The 26569-nt window shown below is 42.8% G+C and overlaps 1 protein-coding gene across 1 annotated transcript in view; it reads left to right on the top strand.

Moving 5' to 3' along the window:
* Positions 1–2665: 2665 nt before the first annotated feature.
* Positions 2666–26569, top strand: part of nrxn2a (neurexin 2a) — a gene marked incomplete at both ends in the record, with an annotated part of 162800 nt that continues 138896 nt past the window's right edge. The window contains 2 exons of the mRNA XM_080549562.1: positions 2666–3386; positions 18144–18173. Of these exons, the coding sequence (XP_080405688.1) occupies positions 2666–3386; positions 18144–18173 (751 nt within the window). The remainder of the gene's footprint in view (positions 3387–18143; positions 18174–26569) is intronic.

Raw genomic sequence — 26569 nt, 5'->3', positions numbered from 1 at the left:
AGCGAGAATTAGCCAGCTTTTCAATACGCATCTGGTCAGGATCCTCTGGACTCCTTTGCTTTGAGATTCAGCCGACTTTAAACCGAGTGCGGGGGCTCGTCACTCTCCTTTGTCTTCCTCACTGGCATAGTTCTAGAGCTTTGCTCTCTCAACCTCCTTCATCCCGGTTGTCGATGAGAGACTGTTTGACGGAGCAGCGATGCTTGCTTTGATTGTTTATCTCCCTTGTGAGCGGATATCAATGGCTAACAACATAAGAAGGTTATATTAGAACACTTGTTGGATACTAGATACTAGATTGAGTCCTCCTCACCCATGCCCCCTATTTCCATTTACTCAATATCCATTATACAACGGTTTGATTAGAACAAGCATTGTGATTGGCAGAGAGGGGCGTTTGCAGAAATGATTTATTTACGATAATGTCACGGTTAAATCATCTTCTGTGATGATATTCATACACCGCCGTAGATATAGGCCTATATATATGTTATTTTTTCTAAGTGGGGCAATACCACTCATATTTTTCATTTTATTGGACAGATATAGTGAAGACAGACAGGAAAATAAGGAGAAGAAGGGAGAGAGGGCATGTCAGCAGGGCATGGGCTGGATTCAAACCCATGCCGACATGGCCATGTTCACTGTAGACCGCGATGATAGACCACTGGGCCACCTTAGATTAGTTTTTTATGTTGCTTAGACAACATTTGCAGTTTTGGGAACTATATTATTTCTCAGCACAGGACAGAAATTACCATAATCTATAGCAAAATAAATACTTAGCATTGTTTTCTTGTCACAATTTTCTGATTTGTTGTGTTACTGTTGTATTTAAGCAATAATGCCGTTATTTATTGTTTGTTGTCACAGGTAGGCTGTTTGCTCTTCCTAAGTTGACATTTCAACATGCAAGAGGCCTCTGCTGTTGTATGTCATCTTCAGAGCTATGAGGTTTGAGTTCCGAAGGACACAATACCTCCATCACAACAGGCCACAGCAATTCAGCAGGCAATCCAAAGGCAATTCTCTCTTGGATTCTGCAGGTGCTTTCCTGGAGGCAGACAGAGACTGATTTGTCTGGAGAGAGAGTCTGTGTGGCACTTGATAGTGGCTGGGTGGTGGGGGGGAGTGATGGGGGAGTATGGCCCTGTTTTTAATCAAGATGAATTTGATTTGTTTCAGCTTATTAGATGGAGCGGTGAGGGGAACTCGGTATTACAGTACTACACTGGCTTATTTAACATAATTGTGTTAATTGATGTGGGTATTTTTAGATTGTATTCTGTGTGTAGACCTCCTGTTAACAAACATTGTGATGGATCTTGTTTTGTCGATGACAGAGGCATTGGGTATTTATCATCCGTCTCTCCAACTCCTTGCTGGAGTAGATAATTGACTGGCTAGTTATTCTTTATTTTAAAGGTGTCCCTTCCTCTGCAGATATTGAACCTGCTTATGAAAAATAATCACTTGTATTTGACTTTCATGGACACTGAACCACTTTCAAGGGTCATTGGAAAGCAACAAGGCACATAATAGGAAGGCTGGGTTGTTTAGGCTAATAAGGAAGGCCTGAAGGAATTAAAGTTGAGTAGGGGATTCGTGGAGTGGAAGAGATGTTGCTGACACCACCCCGACAGTCTTGGACTCATTTCAGTGATGACCTTTGAGAAAGGTCAAAGTAGTCACGGTCCTTGCCAAACAGATATGTTATATATGGTTGAATGCAGAACATGAACGCAGCCGTTTGCAATGTAAAGACATCAAAGTGGTTGGCTATGACATATTGACGTGACTGAGATGAGCCCTGCGTGAGTCAGTTTCTTACCCTCCAAGCTTCCACTGCTCTCTAACGCAAAAATACTCCCACCCCCCCCATGGCCTCTGTTGGATCCTTGGCTGTGTCGCCTCGGGAAGTAATAAATAAAGCATTTACAACAGTAAAGTCTCTCTCTCTCTCTCTCACACTGTTATCTCCTCTCTGTACCATATTTACCATTTTGTTATGTATTTGTTCTAAGATTTCGATAGCTACAGTAGAGATGATTAACTTGCAATGTCTGAGTTTTTATAGGACGCTGAACTGTCCATTATCTTTCGATGCTCTCATAACATATTCTTCTTCTTCTGTGTCTTCTAGAACAGTGGGATACTGAGGATGATGGAAGCTGCACCTGTTTCTCCTTGGCTGCCTGCCTAGCGAACCCCAGGAGACGAGACTGGACCACTGTTGGAGGGAGGCCAGGATATCTGGTGGATGGGGGGGGGGAGAGGAACAAGAAACGTGGATTTGCTCTGCTGTTTGTTCTGTTTCGGCTCACTTGAAGATTCTGGAACATTCCAATTTCACTTTGGCTCAGACTCCGTTTGGCACTAATCTACTCCGAAAAAATATGAATCTGCCATGTTGAAAGTACTTTTTCCGTAGCCTGTATTCTCAAAAGTTGCCCATTTTGTTCACTCAATCCAATGTTACCTAATTGAGAGGCTAAGAAGAGAATCAGGATCGAGAGGAAAGTGAAAAAACCGACCAACCAGAATCTGGAGTTGCAATCCTATTATTACTGCACACTTTAGGGTGAATGTGATAATACTATAGACTGAAAGGGTTGGATTAAAAGCAAGGGAACCTAACACAAGGGAGCAAGGCCAGAAGTGGACGATGATAAGCAGCATGGGGAGATGTGACAGCCGGGCCCTGTGGCCACTGCTATTGACTGGGCTGTTGTTGACAGTGATGGTGACCACTTTGGAGTATGAGGGAGTTCCTGGCCAGTGGGCCCGTTACGGCCAATGGGAAGCCAGGGCCTCAGGTGAGCTGAGTTTCACTCTGAAGACCAACGTCAGCAAGGCCCTCGTGCTCTACCTGGACGACGGAGGCAACTGTGACTTCCTGGAGCTGCTGATCGCCGACGGGCGGCTGCACCTCCGCTTCACCATCCACTGCGCGGAGCCCGCCTCCCTGCACATGGAGACGCGCGTCGACGACCGCCGCTGGCACCGGGTCCTCCTCTCCCGCAACTACAGAGAGACCCGGCTGGTGGTGGACAACGAAGACAAGGCGGCCGAGGTCAAGTCCAAGAGGAGCGAGATGGTGGTGGCCAGCGACCTCTACGTGGGCGGGATCCCGCCGGACGTGCGCCTATCCGCTCTCACCTCCAGCACGGTGAAATACGAGCCGCCTTTCCAGGGCCACATCGCCAACCTGATGCTAAGGGAGAGCCTCCCGGTGCTCTTGGACGGCCAAAGTGTTCAGAGCGATCTGGAGTATCTGTGCGACCAACAGAGTCCCTGTAGCAACAGAGGCCTCTGCTCCGTCGACCAGGGAGAGGTCCTCTGTGATTGCACCAACACTGGCTACAAGGGGAGATACTGCCATGAAGGTGAGCAAAATACCTAATGAGCTGAGCTGATAAATGTGCTAAATGTTTCAATGTTTTTTCATGTGAATGCTTTGGCAGTTTAAACGGATTGCTTTATGAAGTTAAATGATGGTTTTTGAGTGAATCCTTTGGGGTTTGGGTTGTAATTCTGAGCTATTATCTGAACAGACTTTTTTCATTAATTATTCGTTAGAATGAGTTGTGCTTATCTATATTTCAGCACGGCTTGACGTGCTGTCTCTTAATGCTTAGGGGGCTAAACTAAGTGAGATCGGTGGATAGGCTGTTGATTATGATTACACTTTCTAGGGGTGTAGTAGGCCCATCTATGCTCACTTTTTGGATAACTGTTTCATGGCCTAAATGAGGAAACCGGCCATTCGCTCACAATCAAACAGGAATTGGTTAAAGATTTCTCTCCTGCTGGCTTTCGTGCCACTTCCTAGGCGGTGGCTGCTCTTGCTAAGGGACCTGCAGGATATGGGACTTTTTCTATTAAAGTAAAATGTTTAGCATATTATGATTATATTATGTACCGTCCATTTTTTTATGGTTTTAATTTGATTTTATATGTATCCCTGGGTATACCAAAATTCAGAAGATACTTGGACTGTCATGCTGTCATTAGATATTCATTTCCAGTGGTGCAAAATGGCTTATTCCAACCGTATGACATTTCAGCAATAGACACAGTACTCGCCTTAAAGTTATCAATACATCTTGCACAAAATTGCTTCTGGTCAAAGTATAACATTGCAATAACTGTCATCCGGTGCGCGCACCATGTTCAAACTCCCTTCCCCACCGGCACTACCCTTTTGTCTCTTTATCTTCTAAGTCACAGAGTACAGCCTCAGTCTGAGAAGATACAGCTGTTTTCCCCTCATAAACGGAGACTAGAATACCAATGTGTTGTTTCACATCCTGACTGCAGGTCAGTTGTGCTAAAGAAAGACACAAAACTGAAAACCTGATGGACGAGCTCAAAAACTAGTAAAACATTATATACGTGGGACTGAGGCTAGAATACCTGCCTGCGTTTACTTCCCCAGTCAAAGCCTAGGCTCGGATAGAGCAAGACAGAGGAAACAACACACAGAGCTAACCCAGAATTAAACAGAGAATATTTTTCAGGAATACATGTATTCAATATTTTGCGAAACATAGAGCAAACTGTCTGCATTTGTCACAAATGCATTATACTGTATGTCCTAACAATTATAATAAGACTACTACTAATAATAATGATAATAATAATAACTTTTATTTGTATAGCGCTTTTCCTGCAAACGTTGCAGCTCAAAGTGCTTTAATCATTATATAATCATAATTTAATTATTTAGTAATTTAAAGGCAATATTAAAAAGATGGGTTACTATAATATTAAAAATATGGGAATATAATTATTTGCTGAGGTTGCATCCCTAATGTAAACTGGCAGTGCATTCCACAATGGGTGCATGAAATGAGAACGCAGCCTCGCCAAATCTCTTCGTTTGTACATGTGGTCCACAGAGAAAACCAGCGTCAGAAGACCTGAGAGCTCTATTGGGCTGATATGCTAGCAAAAGGTCTTAGCCTATATTGCGAAGATGCTTTCAGGAATGTGTGTAATAATTAAAATCCGACGTATCTGTCACGAAGGAACTTGGTCACGTGGTCTGTACAAAACCTTGATGGCCCAGTCAACTCTCCCAGGTGGACATGGCTACCTTTCACCCTCAAAGCTAAGAGGACCGTCAGAATCAATTACGCCGCTCCTCACCAGAGCCGAGAAGTAGGCCAGGGCCATAAATCAGTCTGCCTTCTCCCTCTGACACGCACATCATTTGCCAACAGCCAATCCATGGAATGTACTCATGTACCTGGATACAAAGACGAGGAGGAACCAGGGTTCTGCTCCTATCCGTGTTAACGGGAGCTGTTGCCGAGCTATCGCCTCTCGTAGACTACTGACCTTTTCTACTACCGGAGACATGAGCACAGCTAAACCTCTCTGGGCTCCTGACGGGTGGAGGATATGCATGATGAAACTCTTTGGTTATTATGAGTTTACCGCCCACATAGTCCCCTTTTTAAACTGCCATACCAGTGAATATCAATCGTGCTATTTTTAAACGTGGCGAATTATTTTGGTTTGTGTAAAATGTACAGTTCATGTACTGTTAATTTCAAGTCAGTTTATGTTCTCTTCCAAAACAAGAGTTTATTTTTCTGGAACCTGTTTGCTTTAGCAGCAGGGACTAGCAGCTGGCTGTGACCTAGGCAGCCTCTCAGATCCCAGCCCCCGTGAATAGTCTTATCCCCCCCCCACCCCCTCATTTCACCCAAGGTACCTGCCAACTCCCAGTCTGTCAGGGGTTATGGCACACTAGGTCCCCTCTTGACTGTTGGGATGCCAGAGTCTGTTGGCATGGACATGGTAATTAAATCAGTGAGGCACTTGCATAGAATGAGCACCTTTCAGGAACGTCAAACACACAAAAACAAACACACACACACAGGTTTGTTGATAATCCTGTGTTCCCTGACAGAGCCAATCATTAGCATAGCAGCCTGACTCATGGGATCTATAGTACATTCTTAGCAGTGGGGTTGCAGAGAGACATCAATACAATATACTGTTATGAAGCTAGTAAGCAAGTGAACAAGCAAACACCAATTATGTCAACTTCAGGGGATTCTGTTTTTTTCTTCCCCATTTCATTCTTAAATTCACTGTTTGCTTCAGGTATTACTGTAGGTCGATAATTGTCACAACGTTTTGTCACGTTTTTATGTAGCATTTATTTGACCATGCATTACAATGTAGATGTTTTGCTCTGCCATTAGGTGAATGTATGGTGGAGCAAAACACGCTCTCTAGAGAAGCTAGACTAAACTCAGACTAAGTACCATCCATTTGTCTCATAAAGGCTACAGCCTTCAGGCTATAATGGGACAAAATTGCCCTCAGTTATACAAAAAGTCTAGACATCTGTTTTCTTTTGTTGCTATACTATTCTGTCAAGGTCACACAGTATCAGTCTATCAGTATCTCGTACTTGCTTTGCCTGCTTGGAACATGGATTTCTTATGAAACACAATTATAAACCAAGTATATTATTTATTAAACAGATTATCCTGTTTTTTTCCAGTTTATTGGAGCAAGCCAGAGCTGTTTTGGAAACATGTAGATACCCTATTATTCACAGTGATTCTCTCTTAGTAACTGTATATGGAGTATTTAGTACTCATACTTAGTACATGGACTATACCTGTGTAGTGACTCTGTAATTAAACTAGTAACGACATTGTATTAACATAGTACATTGGTAATTTCTTTGTATTTGCATAGTAATCAAGTTGAGTGGTTTACAGTACGGTATGTTATTACAGTACACAAGTGGACGTGTAAACACAAACTGTTCTCCATCATTGATCTTCTTTTACAGTATACAACTCATTTCAAAAATAACTATTCATTCAATGACATACTGTAACATCTAACATGGACTCTGGCTAAGCTTTTATGACCAACCCCCGAGATTTGCAGTCTGTCGCCTTCTGCACTTTCACATTTTCTTGATTTGTAGCCATAGTGATTTTTACAGTGACAGCCGAAGATCTTGTTAGGGTTAAATTGGCTCTGGCAGTTTCAGATATAACTGACACTCAACTTCAGGATGTCCTTTAACATCATGCCAAGATGGCTGCCAGTATAAACAAGTAGAGATGGAAAGAACTATGGCCCCCCCTCTCCACTCGTTCCCTTCACATGTGTGTATTTGATTCTGTTTGGTTTATGGATTTTTTGATTACTGTGTGTTCGCTTTCGTTCCGATTTACTCACTATATCCCATGTGTATTTTCCCGCTGTCATACCCGTCTGCTTTCAATGTACTTTGTCAGCTCACAGTATTCCACATTCCATAAAGATTCAAACCTTACTTCTACTTCTGCCTTTTTCTGTCAAATCCAGACTGAAGCCTGCCGTATAAATGTTTGTATTACATACAGTATGCCTGGCTGGTAACATTATGCATTTCCTCCTCCACAGAGGAATGGTTGCTTTCAACTGTCTCTCCCGTCAATTCAGTATTCTGTCTCTCAAAGCATCAATTCTCTGTTGTATGTATACAGGGAGTTCAGGGTTTACATTGAGGGCATCTGTATCTTCTGGCTCCTTTTCAGCCCCTGCTATTTGCACAAAGAATCACCTTTTGTTTTTTTATCTCATCCAAAAGCTCTACATTGTAGATCAATTGTGTAACACATGACAAGAGGTGAAATGTCTCTATTCTTGTAGTACTGTGCTGTGTATGACTGACTGCTTGGCTACAGTACAAACAAGATGGAACCCCTCCAGGCTTTGAGGAGTCAACAGTACATTCCAGCCCTGTTATACAGGAGTACATTACCTTGTGTCATACTTTGGGCTTAAATCTTAGCTCTCAGCTATTTACGGATTTAATTTTACAGTTCATAAATAGATTATGAACATTATTTGAACCACATGCAATTCAGGGTTATTTATTATAAACCTGGTCACTGAGGCAGCAATTACTGCATCTGTTTTTGGGGCTGATGACTATGAGGGACGTTAAAGGTCACACTGAACCGCAAAGGCACTTGTCATACGCTACTGTATAGTCTAACATCATCAGTATTTGCCAGTTTGTCCCATATACAATGTTACCATGATAATACTGAGCCAAATCAGTCATTATCTTGGGACATCAGTACAGACTCACCTGTGTCTGACCTCGTTCTTCATTGAGATCCTTTGTACGAGGTGATTTAAAAGGACAGTTGGCCTTGCACTATATAATATGCTCACAGAGGTTGTCTTTTCACTATTTCCTGTTACGGATGGGGTCGCACTTCCCAGTGATCCCTGGGTGTCTTGCTCCGGCCGCCAACCGTGCCTCCTCACTCACTCACTTTCTCACTCTCTCACTCACTCACTCATAGGGCTTTCACAGCCCGCGTTCATACCAGTGTAACCAGAACCATCCGCGTCATCAACGATGGGTGATGAAGGGGCGGGATAAACAAAAATGTCACAACTAGATGGCAGCTTCTTCACTGGAAATGAGGAAAATATCTTCCACTACACTACAGCATCTGAAATAAACACTATTTTCTATAAAAAAAACAAAAGACACTTTCTGCACGCGTTCTCTTACTAACCAGCTGCTCCATTGCTGGAATAGAAATGGCTTACGAAATGTGCGTTTGCGTGTGTGTTTGCTGAGCATGTGAGGAAGATAGAGAGAATGATGAAACTTTTGATAAAACATTTTTATCAATAATGATTAGATTTAGATTAGATTACATTTTGTCTCCTTCCTTCTTGCTGGTCTCTGCAGCCTAGAATATGACACACCGACTGACGACGTGACTGTTCTCCGTTTTGGTTCCTGCTTGAGAACCACTATTTTCTGGTTCCCACTGCGAACCAACTTTTCAGGCTCCAAACCAATTTATTTTCGGTCGGAACGCACCGGCCGGTTCCAGACTTGGTTCGCGAACCGGAACGGTTCCTTGCCGGTGTGAAAGCCCGACCAGTGGTGCAGTGGGCCCAAAGCACCCCTCAGGTTAGGGCACTTATTGACTCTGCAGTGGTATGGTAGTCTGCTTGATGCGGGCCTGGCCCAAGAGTGGGGTTTTCCACTGATCACTCTCCCCGAACCCTAACCCTATCCCCGTCATGGTCTTGGATGGCTGGCCCTTGGGGTCGGGCATGAGCGCACGATCCCGGTGCATCTCCAGGTGGGAGAGGGGCATAGGGAATGGATCCAGTTCCTCATTGTCGACTCCCCGGACAGCCACCTAGTCCTCGGCCATCCCTGGCTGGCTGCCCACAATCCCCACATTGACTGGTCTTCGGGCCAGCTCCTCCGTTGGGGTAACCCTTGTGTGCCAGTTCCTGTTCCCTAAGATCCTCCACGACTGGAGAGAGAGAGGTCGGGCCATTTCCAGGCCTTTCCAATATGTTTATTTGGGTCTGGGTCTGGAAGAGGTGTGCCAAGGATTTTCCTCCCTCGACTATGCCATTGACCTCCTGCTGGGGACCATGCCCCCACGGGGTAGACCGTTTTCTGTATTACGCCCGAGACCCTAGCCATGGCGGCTTACATAGAGGAAGTTTTATAAACATTTCATCCGTAATTTTAATACTCTTGCCGGACCCCTGCCCCACAGCCCTCACCCGGAAGAGCCCTTTTCCCTTCTCCTGCTCTCCGGAGGCGGAGGACGCATTCACCAAGCTTAAGAGGTGCTTCACCAGGGTACATCTGTCCTGGTGCACCCTGACTCCTTTCTGCCTTTCGTGATGGAAATGGAAGCCTCTGACAGGTTTGTCCCAGCGGTTCCCTTTGGATAATAACTCATCCCTGTGCATTCATTTTGTGCCAGCTCTTGCCTGTGGAACGGAATTACGATGTGGGGAACCGCGAGTTGCTGGCAGCGAAACTTGCGCTGGAGAAATGGAAACATTGGCTGTGCATTATTTGGGCAGATCATAAGAACCTGGTTTACATCCAGGCAGCCAAGCATCTCACTCGCTGACGCCCTTTCCCAGCTGTTCATGGAGGAACATCCCAGCATCCTCATCGCAGCTCCAGTCTCTTAGGGAATTGATGCAGTGGTGAGACTGCAAACCCGTTCCCGGTGGGGAACCACCAGGTAGACGATGTGGGTCAACCCAGTGGCCTACCACTTGCAGATTCCCCCGTCCATACGGGTCCACTCCACCTTCCATCTTTCTTTGCCCCCCCTTCCATTCCCCGGCCACGCCTAGTTGGATTCGGGTCGGTTGGGGGCTCCAGTGTCTGGGAGGGTTATGGTCTGGAGGAGTGGATCTGTGTTCCCCAAAGTAATATCCTGGACCCGGGTCTCATCACTGTCTTCTCTCTCTCACTCATCATAGACTTATTACCTGCACCTGTGTTTGTTACTGATGCTTTATGTACCATGTATCCCTAATATACTACAATTTTACAACAGTGTGACCTGAATTCTCTCTGAATTACCCCATATTCCTTCCTTTCAAGCGAGATACAGTAACACATCGATGCTTTATGAAATGTATATCTATTATAATTTGAGAAGATTGAATTTACTGAAGCTGTAAAATAAAAAAATATTTTCTCTAGAAATACATTTCAAATTCACATTAAATCCAGACTTTTAAGCAGTCAATTATAATGTATACCATTTTATATAAGCATTTCAGCGTTAGCAGCATAGATTGCTTTTGAGCCCCAGGATCTTGACAACGCTTTGCTCCCAGCATTTTTTGCTTCATTATCATGATGTCACCGTCATCTCCAGCATGGAGAGACTGGAACTGTGAGTCACGCAGTAGCAAGGCCCTTTTCTGACTCCTACCTCCTCCCCCCCAACTCTGACATCCGCCCTGCAGACACTTATTACTTGGCAATCTAGGCCTTTTCCACGCTTCATTAGACACTAGGTTTGTGTGAGGCTGTGTTTTGCCGTCTGCAGAATTCTGTCATCACAGGGGAAGTGAGCTGATGTGTGCTGTGGACAGTACTTCAGAGGAATCCCTAATAAACTACCGGGGGTGAGCTGTGCTGCTGGAATCATGTGGAATTTCAACCTTTGAGGATCATTCAGAGACAGTATCTGGTGGCCATCTTTCCTGCCGTTGGCGGATACAGTAGCAGCTGTATATTTTACTATCACCTTTTTTTATATTCCCTCAGAAAACGTACTGCAATGTTTGGACATGATCAACCTTTTCCTCCAGGATTATGATGTGTAAACAATAAACATTGTATTAACATAGTACGAAAATACAATTGGCAGCAGTGGCAATATTTCGTTTTCTGCAGCATTTGATTGCAAGTGAAAGTGATTCCTGATCAAACAATGAAATAAAATGAAATGAAAATGTTTTGCTATGTGACACATGTTTAGGCTTTTTATAGGCTTGTCTGCAGCTGTGAGAGGTGTGACCTTCTGAGAACTAGGGATGCTCCGATTTATCGGCCACCGATTTAAATCGGCCGATTTCACTCCAAATGACTCGATCGGTGATCGGCAAAAATGGCCGATCGCAAAAACCAGGAAAAAAAAAATCTTTTTTTTCCCTGGGGAAGACAGATAACTGAACAGAAAACATAGGAGGATGTAACAGTATGTAAACCATGAAGGCCACGTTTATGATGTCTTTTATACAGCCATATCACTGACTTGGGCTTCAGGCCCTAACTGGGTGATAGGCCAGACTTTTACTATGCCATAAAAATGGGTCTGCGTTTGCTTGGTGCCTAATGGATCAAAACAGTAGTATGACAGTACATAGTATGATAGTATTCTGCACATATTCTTTGTACTGTAGCCTTCTAATTGAACAATACTAATGATTGTGTGTGTTTTCTCTGCTTCCATACAGTTATCTCGAAAGCAGCGGAAGGTAAGAGACCATTGTTTGTTTTATTATCTGCTGCCGTACAATGGCTTACTGTATATCACAGCATTGAGATGTGTTTGGGGGAGTGGGGGCATTGTCAGCTTGGACTGCGGTTCTGATGACTAAATTGAACTGAGCTGAACCAAGGAGATACTAAGTGGGCACTTTAGGCAGCCTCTGGGAATGAATATTAATGTATGGTGATGAAGGTGACTGGGCGCCGGTTCAGTCTAAAGCTAGTGGGTGCCACAGAACTGGAGGAATTGAGCAACACACAGTGGTAAAAGCTGGACCTTTTCACAACATGTCAGGTGGAGTCTCATCTTTTCTCTAGAATACTGTCTATCACTTGTATAGCATAGTGTCCTACGACTGGCTACTGTCGGTTACCGGTTTCTGCCACTGTCCTACAGTCCGGTCCGACTCTGCCCTGACTTTGTCTTTAGATGTCAGTGAACCGCTGAGGTAGGCATTTATCTTTAACTCCGAGATTAATCGAAGAAGCGAGAAGTTCGCTTGCTTTGTTGACACTGGGATTTCCTCTGTGAGGCTCACAAAGACAGTGGGAATCTCATCTCGCTGATCAAAGCTGCTGATTGTGCTAGCTGTACCATCTAGAATACCCCAGCTATGTATAAAGATGGCTGATTAGCACGGCCTTGACATCAAGGGTGTACAGTATATCAGGTTGTCACAGGATTGGTTGTCACCACAATGACAGTCATGGAAAATGTTTACTTCTGAGAATGAGTTGTTATTTTTCACCGATTTGTCTCTCACAATGGGATCATTGACAGCTTGTTTGACCACATCACAATAACACATATGAAATCACTCTTGAATAAAGCACACAGGGAAAATGAAGATTGAATGTAGAGGAGGAGGAGGAGGAGGAGGACACGAAGGAGGAAGAGGGGCCCAGTTTAGTTCAGCAAGCCGGGCAGCAATGAGAGACATCCATCACCCTGTAAGGAGCACTGGTCCTGGTGCCAGGGAAGCCAACAGGCTCTGGGGTCCAGCTTGTGGTGCTTTGGGCCACAGGACATTATAAATCACTGCTGCTGGCTGGAATAGCAAACTACGCACACTACACACACTTATTTAATTCCGCTGAAACTACTCGCATCTATCTACCGCTGCAAACTTCTCACAGCTATCTAATATTGCTGAAACTTCTCACACCAATCTATTACTACTGCTGAAACTACTCACATCTATCTAATACTGCTGAAACTACTCACACCAGTCTAATACTGCTGAAACTACTCACATCTATCTAATGCTGCTGAAACTACTCACATCGATCTAATACTGCTGAAACTACTCACACCAGTCTAATACTGCTGAAACTACTCACATCTATCTAATGCTGCTGAAACTACTCACACCAATCTAATACTGCTGAAACTACTCACATCGATCTAATACTGCTGAAACTACTCACATCTATCTAATGCTGCTGAAACTACCCACATCGATCTACTACTAATGCTTTGTTCGCCTGTGTAGTAGGTTACGTTAGAGAATCACAATAGCAAGTCAGATTAATCTATAGAGTATTTTGATAACAATTATTTACAATGACCAATTAGTCAACAGTGCTCGTACTGTAGCTGTGGACACAGATGTGATTGAATACAAAGGCATCAATACATTTGTATTCCAAAGGGCTGGCTAAACCTTCCAAATCCTCGCTTAAACCTTAACACACCTTCCTCTTTTTGCATGCTGTACTGCACATTTCTGTACCGTATTTAAACGGAACACACTTTCAATACGTTATACAGTAGACTGAACCTCGTCGAGTCCCTTTGTTAAACAGGGCCTGTGCAGATAATGGTGATGTTGAGGGCTATTTAGAGGTCTGCGTTCCACACATGGGATGAGTACAAGGCTTCGGTTCAGACACTGCTTTCAAACAAGAGGCTTTAATCGCTCCTAATTCCCCTTGTGATGAGCAAGGATGCTATGACCACGCTAACAGCAAAAGGCAAAGCATTATTAAATGACATGCCGCAAAGAGAAAGCATTAGAGTCTTTATTGGATTAAAGCTTTGACACGGAGCCTGTATTCCGTCCTCAGTGCAGAATGCATGAAAACAAAGATGACACTCGAAAAAATGTGACTCACTGGACCCCTTTTTTTCTTTCTCCCCGGAGCAATGCAATGTGACATCCAGCAGCAAGTCTTTGTAGTCTTGTATATCAATGGACCTAGATTGCTCTACCATGTTCCAGCCGACAACAAAAACCCCCCTATAAAAATAGTAACCCAAAAATGCTATATTTGGTTGTACACAAGAGGGTTACTGACAGGAATTCTCTCTTGGGTGACATTCTAAGTAACTGTTAGTTAGGAGTGAATACTTTGGGATCATAAAGGGCAAGGCAGGTGAATCTTCTCTCCTGAAGACAGCATGTCGATTCCCCCCGTGTCTGTGTGATAGAGACTGGGTCAGGAGTCTGGGAGGAAGGAGGCCAAGGTGGAGCACACTTTTAGGCCAAGAGACATGGAGTGCGACGCCCTCTGATGTTTTGTCAGAAAGACTGTGGTCTGTGAAAGAGTGAAGTGCAGACACCTTACACCCGCATCCTCACACATGGATATACTGTCGAACACCAATAAGACAAACCCCCCCTCCCCCACACACACACACACAGTCAGATTATTGTGTGAAAATGATTGTGTGAAATCACATAATTTCCATAAGCCTGTACACATCCAATGTTGCCGACTGTATGATGTATGACAGTGCAGACAGTGTGAATTGCTGGTAAGTGTGGTGGTGTGAATGTTTCCACCATGATGACCCTTACCTTGGGTGAAAACAGAGTGGACATGTGCCAACCACCAGGACAGAGATCTTCAAACAGGAGGACACAGCTGGTGTGTGGTGCTGATGGGAAGGGATCTCTAAGCACCAGTGACCTTGGTTTAATCCCTCATTAGAATATTCCCCTTCAAAGCTTGTTAATACTGTACCCTTCATGGGGAAAACAAACTCAGCAAAATCCTAAATCCTAACCCCTCGTTCTTTTCTCCAGGATGTTGTTCGGCACGAAAAGGCTAAGGTCATCACAGATGCTCATCTCATTGTCGTATGAGATTGTTCCTCTGAAACGGCAGGAATAGGTATTGGGCATCACTGTTTTGAGTAAAGCAGAGGTTAATACTGTTGAATTCGAGGGAACATTAAATTATATAAATTACTGCCAGAACCATTTTAATGTACTGTACTGGGCTTCTAATAAAATAGAACCAGGGGAAGGGAGTGGGAAAAGAGGCCTGTTTCACCATGATGTAGGTGCTCTAACCAGTTTAATTTCAAATGATATGGCACATCATTGCCCTCTTAGGAAACAAGGTTAACTAATGTATTACCTGGAAGCATTGATGAATGAAGCGCACTGTAGGACTGTTTCAACAATAACAGGTTAGTCATTGAACTTATTTTTGGTCTAATAAGTCTTCTTACTTACTGCATAGCTTGTTTGCTTTCGTTTTGCTTGTTTATTTTATGGAGCATAGGATTTCTAGTAAAAAAATAAATATATTAGAATTGATTGGTCATTTATTGCTTCACAGATTTATTGCAAATATATTCATTGGCATGCATCGTCTTCTATTTTATTGTGATGTGGGATGCTAAAACAATAAATAATGGCCATGAAAAATACAATATATTTCAGAACCACTGACGACCAATGGTGGTTGTTAGAATACATACACATTCTAACAGACAGATATTCTATAGAATTTGCATGATTGTGAGATTATTAACCTTCACAATAGAAGCATTCAAGGAAAGGAGAGGGTAGGGGCGGGGAGGGGCAAGAGGGGTCGGGTGCGGGGGGTCGGAGGAGGGGGGGGTCAACGTCATGTTAGGGGGAAACACGAGAACCTGTTGCTATGCCAACACAGATAAGGCGGCACTGAATTTCAATGCACAAGACGCACTGCATCCACAGATAGATTTGACACTTCAAAAGGCTTTCAGAAAAATAAAGCTAGTGATGTTTATCACATTAAAAAGCTTCGACAAACCATGGCTGTTAGATGCTGTCTGGTTCAGCATAGCTCTTCGGAATGTTACCTCTATCTAAGGCCATTGTTTCTTCGTCACATCCTCCCAGCCTCGAAATTAAAAGTCATTGGCAGCAAATGAAGAGGTGTCATGGCATGTGTGTGTGTGTGTGTTCAGCTTGTTCTCTAATAAATGGTATATGTTCTAAAGCCCCACTGGGGAGTCTTGATCAGATGATCAATAACATCTCATTCACCGGTTAAATTGTCCAATTTCCTCCAACACAGATACTATGGGGGGGGGGACCAGCTCTGTTTAACACATCTGTGATGAGTGACTTCATTCTCTCTCATTTTTTTTTTTTAATATGGGATAAAATAACCAAACTGAACATGAGGCTGTCTTCGTTGATGTTTTATTTCAATTTCTCCGTTCTTCCTCTTAACCTGTATTTTTAAAACATTTGTACCATATACTGCATGTGTTCTTTTGATCTTTGGAGAAAGCAGGTGTAATTTACCCCATGGTGCAAACGCTTAGTGAATCAAGACCTTCAGTGTTCTTACGCTATCTGGAAACACAGCAGGTGTAATAACAGTACTTGACATAGTCATTTCTGGGATTTTATGTTGGAGAAGTGAGGAAATCATATAGCACAATAGCTTAACAAAGTCATGCACTAGACTAGACCAATTCAATCAATTGTGTTTACCGTTTTCCTGTTGCACAATTTTCAACTTGGTAAAAGATATATATATATATATATATATATATATATAATGTTATTTGTTTTGTTGAAAAGTGTAAATGAAATAATAAAACAAATTGCTGAGATGGAAAGAGGTTATATCACAACATCTGCTGAAGTGCAGAGAGGGCTGAATATGCTCAATATGATGAATATATAGATGACAAGTTTTTGATCTCTAAAAGTGTTAAAATGTCATAAATGATTTACTTTACGTAAGAAAAATGCATCTGAAGAACTCTGGGCTGATATGATTAAAGAACCATCACTTCACCCAAGAAATGACAACTGTCATAGACACAAAAAACATAGACAATCCTTCTTTCAGCTTTAAAAAACAGTTTTTCCAGGCTCAGCTTTAGTAATTAATTGCTTTGGGTCATCTTCATGATGGTGTAATTGTGTGTAAATTAGCCTTGTTGGGAAATTAATGTCTTGTTCAGTTAACCACATACTTTATTTACATTTACATTTTTGATATTTAGCAGACGCCTTTATCCTAAGCGACTTACAAATACATTTGTCTAAGTAATTGAATCATCTATACATCAGTCATCATAAGAAAAATAAATCTATGCTAGGACCAGGGGCCATTGGCTGTCACGACACTATTTATAAATGTATTTACAGTAGAGAAACTGCAGGGTGGTAGTGGGGATGAAGAGGTTTTTAGGAGGGACAGTTAAGATGTAGCCTGAAAAGATGGGTCTTCAATCTACAGCAGAAGATAGGTACATTGGACACTAGGTCCATTTTAAATACAGTAACCGCTATTTAGTCTGCAACTAAGCCACAAGACTCTGTGTTCATTGGTTTATGCAACACAAAATGATTGCACGCGATGTCCACAGAAATGCAGTGCTCCAGTTTACTGAGCGCCAGTTAAATAAACTACATGGTAACATTGTATTTTATTGATGTGTTTTGCATATGATGTGTTCTCCATTGGCAACAACAACTGCAGCAGTATGATTAGAGTAAATATGTCACATCGGGGCTCTCACGCCCCCAGGTTATTGATTGTTATTGCCCTCCCTGGGTTTGGTCCGATTGCACTCCTCAATCTAGTTAACCTTTTTTTTCTTTCTCTCTACAATGGATAGAGTCCTCACTTGCCTATGTTCCTGCTGCATGCATTATGTGAGGGATTTTGATCTGTAGGCGGGTATGCGCCGGTTTCTATGGGAGAATGAATGAAGAATTTGAAAGAGTTTGACAGGTGACCAAAAACATAATTACAATCTGAGAAAGCTGTCTGCCTAAGAGTAAGAGTATGTGTTCCATTAGGAAAAAAGCATCTGTGTGAGCAACTACCTTCGGGGGTTGCACCAATCTAGATGCTTTTTTTCTTCTCCCGCTCTCCCCCTCTCAAGAAATGTTTGTCTGTTTTTAGTTTTGGTTTCCTCCTCCGTTTTAGTTTGATTTGACCTCTGGCATCCGTATCTATCCCAGGATGTCTGTCACAAACTGCAGTCCAACGTTGTGACAATGCTTTTGGTTTCTCCCGAACCTTTTTATGACCTTCCTGTTTTCCTATCCTTTTTTCTGTTCTTTCCCTCAAGGTCTGGCGCACCTGATGTTAAACCGCCAAGGTATGGGGTCTGTTGGTTTTCTTTTCCTTCTTTAAAACCACCTGCTCACACCATCTTCCCTGCCCTCCAAATCATTTACCAGTTCACTGTTCTGCACTAACATGTCCCTTCCCTCTTCCCCCTCATTTCCTCGTTCCTTTCATTTGTGCTTCCTGTCATGTTCTGCTCTTTGTACCCACACTCCAACTTGTCCGTCAAATCCTTGTCCCCGACCACTGGCCCAGCTACTGGAACTTCACCTTTGACCTCTGCAGTCTTTCACAAAGGTAACACTTTTATGCTCACAGTCTTTCTTCGGGTTTGGATTTCATGTGGCCTATTCAAATGGAAGGATGGCTAATGTTGTATACGTAGATAGTGTATGCCTCATGCCTAAGATGTGTGATTGCAGCTCTGAAGCCACTCTGTTTGTTTGGCTACTCAGTCTTGTTGGAGAACTTGCACTGAGAGGCTCAAATCCGTCATAACAACTTACTCACAACACATTTTGCTCCTCCTGTAAACACATACTCGGATTGTCATCACCCAATAGAATACAATGTTCAAAGTGAAATGACCTCTGGAAAAGGTAGATTGTCAGGAGTAGCTGTTTTCTCTTAGTCAGTCCGGTACATGATGTACACTCTCGTTTTTCCATCTGCATTTTTTTTTTAGGCCGAATTAAGCATGGCCATGTTGCATCCAATCTACATGCCCCTAAGATGCAGACGCAATTACAGCTCATGCATGCCTGTCCAAATGCCAGTTAGATATAGGGGAAACTAATGATAAGGAGACTTTACTATACCTAGGAACATGATGGTGTGGAAGTAACATTATCACTGGGTTGAATGTCAGGTCTCGTCTCAAGGATAGAGGGAGGAATGGAGACTGACAAACAGAATGAGGACAGGCAGGCTAGTAAGCAGACACACCCTACTGAACAACTCCATTCAATCTACTTTCATGAAGAATAAAGTGGGCAAATGAAGCTACTTAACATTGTTTGTTGGAATGGAATATTTGTTTGCATTCTGTAGATGATGTCTACATAATGCTTAATACCTAATAGTCAGTTCCTATACCGCCGAGACAATACTCTTTAAATGATAGGAAGAGAATGAGGCAGGTTTCTAAGCTCAAGCCAACTATATCATGACATCTGCATGGCCTCCTCCTGGTAACATCAATGAAAAACAACAACAACAACCCATCGGAAATATAATTCATTCAGCATTTTTGCGACCACTAACTATCCATACTGTATGGGCTTTCATGTTACGGTATTACAAACCACTGGTGTTGATTTAAGCAATAATTCCCTCAAGGCCGTGATTTATCGTCAATATTGTCATGAGTGGAGGGGGGAGTGTTAGCCAGCAAAGCCCTACCAAGTGACAATAGGGGCAATAAACCACGGGCTTGAGGGCATTATTGCTTAAATCAACACCAGTGGTTTGTTGCACTATAACATGAAAGCCCATACAGTACACAACACATCTGAAAATGGTGACAAGTAAACCGTGCTTTAAATATTAATTTGGTTATTGATTGTGGCGGTTTCTACCCTGCGCTCAGAAACGTCGTTTTCAAAACGTATATATATCATTGTTAAGGGAAACGTGAAACACAAATCTAGTGAATCGCATGAATGTCATAACAGGTTTTTAACCATAACATTATCGTTGTTTGCATCACAGTCTCAAATGCCTCTTGGCCAATTACAACGCTTGATTTGATCAACCCAATTAAAATACAACTCTATCTCTCTATCCACAGAGGGAGATACAAGTGTACCTGGATCAGTTTCTAGTTTCAGGCCAGGAATGATGTCTAGATGCTGATCCATCCTGTCGTCATGGCAATCTGCCTGTTCATTTCTTTCAACATAAAGGCTAGGCAATTAGGGCTCAGCCTGACAGATTCATACTGAGCGCAGGGCAGCACAGACTCTCACCAAGGCGTGTAAATGCACTGATTCCTTCCCTCTGTAATATTAGTCTCAAACTACATAATGATATGCTTTCAGTTGACTACAATTTACTGTCAACTACAATTATCTGTCCAAGGAGACACTTTAATGAGTACGTCCGCCGTTACTCGTGTTACCGCTCGCTGTCTTGTAGAGTCAGAACCGTTTGTGTTCTAGTAAAAGATGATCCCCACTTGGTTTTGATGCCAAAAGACATTTGTCCTCTTAACGACTGGAGTGGCGTTGGTATCAGAAATAAATGTTTTTTTTTTCGAATAGAGATTTCTCCATGTAAAAACAAAACACACACACAACAGTTTACTTAAATACATAATCATAATCAACATAATGACATTTTGGGCAAACGTGACCTTCATGTTATCAGACATAGAGGACAAAGTGGTGGCTTAATCAAAGAAAGCTTTAACGGGCATTCACATTTCATCTATATAAGAGTATATCCATATTACGTCTATATGTACTCTGAATGTCTATTATAACTATACCTTTTTTCCTAAGCCTGTCTACAGTATGACTCAAATTGTGTGTGCAGACGATGGTTCGACAAGGGTGGCTCACTTGAAAGGACGGTTGCTCTGAGGGTATGTGTTTTAAGACGCATGGGTAAAGAGGCACCTCTGAGAGTGGGGTCGAGTGTTTATTCACTTCACAAAGCGTCACAGCTTTACAGACTGTGGTAGTACCTTCATGTGTGTGTCTTGACCCGCTGGCACTTTGGGATGCCGGGTGAACACGTCGTTTGCTAACAGTGAGGGCTTCTGGGTGCACACACTGGGTATCCTTACTGTTCTACGAGCATCATTTGACTACCTTTCTGTTAGCTGGAATTATTGTTTACATGATACGGCGTAAATAATACAGAAACTGCACAAACAATGTTTTTGACCTTTCTCGGGTGTGTGGAAAGGGATTGAGTAGGCGTCGAAGGATAACCACATACACAGTATGATCAAATCACCAACTGACAGTTTTTTTTTCTTCTTGCAGGGGATTCATCACAATCTGGTAAGATGGCATGCTTTGATTTAATAGCTGAATACTGTAGTAGCAGTAGCATTCTCTTAATTACATGGAGGAATGTTTCTTGCCAATCCCTGCCCCATTTTTATTATGTCTTAGAAAATGTGAATACAGTTTATACTGTCTTAGTGTTTTTGTGTTTTTCCAGCCTTGTCTTACATGAGTGTGTGCTTATTTATGAGCTCCGTAAAAACACAGTTTCTAGAATTGGGAAAGAATTGTGAAACCTCCCCAGCGAGACATCTACCTTGAATAATACTTTGAAATATCCTTGGCATGAGAGAGCAGAGCACACCATCTTTTCCACAAATTCAAAGTTGCAGCCATTGCCTCCTCGCAGACCACAGCTACCGTTGGCCATCACAAGCAGCACTTTGCTCTCACAAGCTTAAACCTGTGGTTTATTCAGCCAGACAAATAAAATGTCTGTCTTGATTTGCTTGACACATTTCCTGTGAGTATGTGTATATACAGGACCACAATAGCATTGCACAATTTATGAGAAATAAAGGACAGGAAAATAATGCTTGAATCAATGAGAATTCACGTTGGGGAATTCACCATGGCTACAGACATTGATGATGGACTCAGTATCGACAGTATCTGCTCGTCTGTCTGGGTTCTGAACCTGCATGCTAATGGCAGTAAACATGCTAACGTCAACATGCTAATGACAGCTAGAGAGACACCTCTTGGTGGGCCTCCAGACTGTGATGTCATCTGCCTGTAGTAGAACCACAGACAGACATTCCTTCCTAGCGGTACTATGTTCTATCTGCTCTCTACTGTAATCCAGAGTTACCATTTAGTTATACGTTTATACCACTCTGCTGTAGTATGTGTGGAACTCTAGTTAGAAGAAGGCTAATCCATCCAGGGGATATCAGCCATACGATATGCTCTATGCTCTGCTGTTCAGCCTGCTGATGTCTCTGTGATGCTTCACTCATTCACTCACTCAGCAGGTTGTAATGGGAGTAGCCCAAAGCCAAGCCACAATGGTCTGTACTTAAGTCTATCCCTCTCTTTAAATGGCAATTTAAATAGATTATAATAAGACTCAGTTACATGTTATAGGACCTTAAAGGTGTCACTTATCATTACTGGTTATGCTGTAAAGTCATGCTCTGAACCATGGCATTGGAGCAGATTAGCTGCATAATGGATTTTTACTGCGTTGGTTAGTGATCCCTTCCCTTCAGATGTCCTCGGCTCTTAGGCAAAGAAGCAGCAGAACTTGTGTCACCTTACACCTACCAGAAGCAGTCCTGCCCCAGCAACTGTAGCTACATTTTTAGTAGTATTACATACATGGACTGCAGCACCCTCACCTGCAGAGATACGGTAGATTGTCAGAAGTGGTACAGTATTAGAAACTGGCTGGCCGGTGTTCCTAAACCAATCACGATTCTGTTTGGTGCAGGAGAGGGTGAGAGGGGGGGGGGGGGGGGGGGGGGGGGGGGGGGTTGGGTTCAAGTGTAAGGTAGGTCAGCTGAAGGCTATTGTATTCTGAGCCCTTTCACTGTCATTATGATTTATTGTAGAGGGAAGATAACTTGACACGTTGTGTGGGGAAATGTTATATATTGGGAGCTGCTGTGATGTAAGTAAGTAAGTAAGTAAGTAAATAAGGGATGTATCAAGTTGATTTTGACAGTGTGCCTCATAGTGTTGCATTGTTGTCTTTACCGTGGGGCCTTTGTGTCTCGTACAGACAGCCAATAGCTGAAGTACATCACCCGCCGTCTCCAATTCCATTTAAATGCTAAATATTCAAAATACTTGACATTTAAGTCAGTTTGACAACCTTCATTGATTCACATTACCATTTTGGCTCGTGTCCTCCACTATGCTGTTGTTTGCTGGAAGCGTTTAGGAGATGTTTTGTGTCAGCACCCTTCAGGTCTGTCAATGACCAGACTGCAGTATGTAATCCATAACTATGATTGTGATGACGATGACGATGACGATGACGATGACGATGATGATGATGATGATGATGATGACTATTCTCATCCATATTGGATAGGGGTTGTGTTGTTGTGCTGACACAGATAATCATGCCTCTGAATGTTGGAAGTATGCAATGTTTTTTGTATTTATTGTCCTATTTTTATGTGCGGAGGTAGCTATTCTAGTTTCCCCCTTGGGGATGAATGAAGTTTATCTAATCTAATGATCTGGCAGCAGTAATTCTCATGCCATAAGTCTGAAGTATGATAGGTGTGAAGTGTGAAGTGTGAAGTGTGTGTGCGTGTGCGTGTGTGCACGTGTGTTTGAGATATGTGTGCACGTGTGTTTGAGATGTGTGTGTGTGTGTGTGTGTGTGTGCACGTGTGTTTGAGATGTGTGTGTGTGTGTGTGTGCGCACGTGTGTGTGTGTGTGTGTGTGTGAGCACGCGCATGTGTGTGTGTGTTTGTGTGTGTGTGTGTGTGGTGTGTGCGTGTGTGTGTGTGTGTGTGTGCGTGTGCGTGTGCGCGTGCGTGTGCGCGTGCGTGTGTGTGTGTGTGTGTGTGTGCGCGCATGTGTGTGTGTGGGGCCTGGAATAATGAAAAGAGAACTTTTAATTGAATGTAGACCTGTGGGCATGATTAGGAGGCTAGTGATTAATCACATCAGTGATCCAGAGATGGCTGGGCTGGGTGCTGGTGCACATACTACTGGACTGGGGGAAGGGAAGGGTACTGTATGTGGTTGAAGCTTGTTGTTGAATAGTGATTAAAGCTACCTCTACTACCTTGAGTCCTGGGATGTAAACAGTATTTCTGTAAACTTTTGGTGAAAGAGTAGGCCGTCATGTAGAGTTCCTTATTGACTAAGACATATGGCCACTTATCTCTTTTAGCAAACTGTCATAATCGTGAATCCATTATGTTCATTTCAAGATGCGTGAGTAGAGACTTTTTGATATTTTTCTTGTCTTACTTCATCACCAGGGAATACAGGCTGGTATCGAGACTTGTTGAAGGGTTATGCGAGTTGCTTCTTATACTAATGTGTACAGTACCATCATTATAGGCCGGCATTTCATATTGGATGAAGATCACAAGATCATTAGACTGAGATTAAAGAGATAGTTCAACAATGTTATGACCTGAGACATACAGTATGGATACTTGGAATATCAGGGTTTGTCTACTTAGCTACAGCGAATCATAATGTGTTGTGTTAATATGAAACAATTGGAGTGATAGGATCTCTGTTAGCATGCCTAATGTAGCTTTCACTGCAAAGTGGAGCACTGAGGCCTTGGGATGTTTAAATCAATCTGCAAAGCCTTGTAATGTGTGCTGTTTAGTAGAGCACTGCCCCTCAGAAGCCACTTCATGGAAAAACAATGACTCATAAAGCACCTTTTTCGCATAGCATGATAAAAATGTTTTGCTTAATTTCTGCATTCGTTTGACCACGGGTATACAGGATTTTACGGTCGAGTACAATAGGAGAATCTCTTTCACCAATGCTATGATTGTTTTGCACTCTGTGCCGCTATTGCTAAATAAATCCATTCTCGACACACTCAGATGCAGTACACTGATGCTGCGACACACACAAACACACACTCACACACATGCAACTGAGCGCACACACACACACACACACACACACACACAGACACATACACATACGTACACACGCAACCGTGCACACACACACACACACACACACACACACACACACACACACACACGTACACGTACACACAAACAGACACCCCAAGTTAATGACCCAGACCTCAGACTTCATATATAATCCCACGTCTAATGGCTTTGCAATCAACTTCAGAGCACATGGGGTCCTTGACATGGCCTTGGCATTAATGAAAGAAGAGAGGGAGGGAAGGAAGGAGAGAAAGAAGAGAGAGCTCTGAGTTTTAAGAGTGACAGCTTATTTTACAGGCAGGTTTTTCCCCTATTATCCTGCACTCTCAGTAGTACATGCGCACACAATCCGACACCGACACACACACGCACACACAAACACACACAAACACAAACACACACACAGCTTCTAAGAAAAAACATGTTTCACTTGTGATTTTTTGGATACAGTATGCCACTACCACCTTGATTGGAAAGATCTCCTCCCTTCTGTGATGGTATAAAGGGCGAACTTCAGTTGTGCTGTTTGAATAGAGAATAGGAATACAGCGTGTTGTGGAGAGCATGCAACTATCCTGAATTGAATACCTCTCCTTTTCCCTTTTAATCTTTTTTTACCAGGAGCCTCTGGATTAGGTTGTGTTCAGTGTTCTTTAAATAACATCTCCGTAAATAAAACCCCATCCTATTAATGCACATGCCGAGCATGTTACAGTGCTGTAACTCAAACCCCTCAGCGAACAAAGACTGCATACCATTTCCACCACTTCATTTTTATCCCATACAATGTTTTCGCAATTAACATTATCTACAGAAGAATATCTATAGGCTCCTAAATGTTGATGCGATTTCAGCTGTTCTGATGTGTTTGTGTGGGCTGAAATTGATCTCTTATTTGACCTACGAGTGCATTTGTGTATTTGTGGGTATATTTCCAAGGCTGTGCTATTTACTCCGTCATTGCTGAAGTAAGCGGTGAAAGTAACAGTTGGAACAGATGGTGGGGATGGTATGTAACGTCAGCACAATCCGATTTGTTCACAATGGGTTTAGGAGACCCCAAGGTTTTATCTCATGTGACTTTTGTAAATTAAGAAGCCGTGCCTCAGTAGATCGCATCCGATAGAAAAGCCAGATGAACGTGGTGGTTATGAAAAATAATTGTTCACGCTGTTAAGTTAAGTGAAAATCAAATTTCTGAAAGGAGGTAATTTAGAGGGCTGTTGAAGATATTGAACAATTCCTTATTTTTTTACATAATGTCTTTGACATTATTCAAGGTCAGATTCAAGTCAGACATCTGATCCTTTCAATTTGCTGTGTATGTCCTCTTGGACAGGAGTGGTAGAATAGAAATTGGAGAGTGTTCCCTTATTGGAGCTCTTCTGCCATCATTGTGTGAATATGACCTCTCCCATCACTTATCCACTCAAGGTATCTGACTGCAGAGGAAGTCTTTGTGCACCTATTATGTTGTATGGAGACTTGCCAAAGCAGGTGTTTCCGGCGCCCACTTATACCTCTCTCATAGGGCTTTCACACCGCCAAGGAACCTTGCCTGTTCCCGTTCGCGTTCCGGAACCTCCGAACCTTGGTGCTGTCTGGCGAACCAGCCTGCGTTCATACCAGTGTAACCATCAACGTTGGGTGACGAAGGGGCGGGATAAATGTCACAACAAGATGGCAGCTACTTCACTGGAAGGATGATATCTTCCACTACAGTATCTGAAATAAAGACACTTTCTAAACACGTTCTCTTACTAGCCAGCTGTTCCGTTACTGGACTAGAAATGACTTACGA

This window comes from Nansenia antarctica (assembly GCF_963989245.1).
Source record: "Nansenia antarctica genome assembly, chromosome: 20".
Taxonomy (NCBI): Eukaryota; Metazoa; Chordata; class Actinopteri; order Argentiniformes; family Microstomatidae; genus Nansenia; species Nansenia antarctica.
Note: the sequence above shows the minus strand (reverse complement) of the source record. Positions and strands in the feature narration are given on the sequence as shown.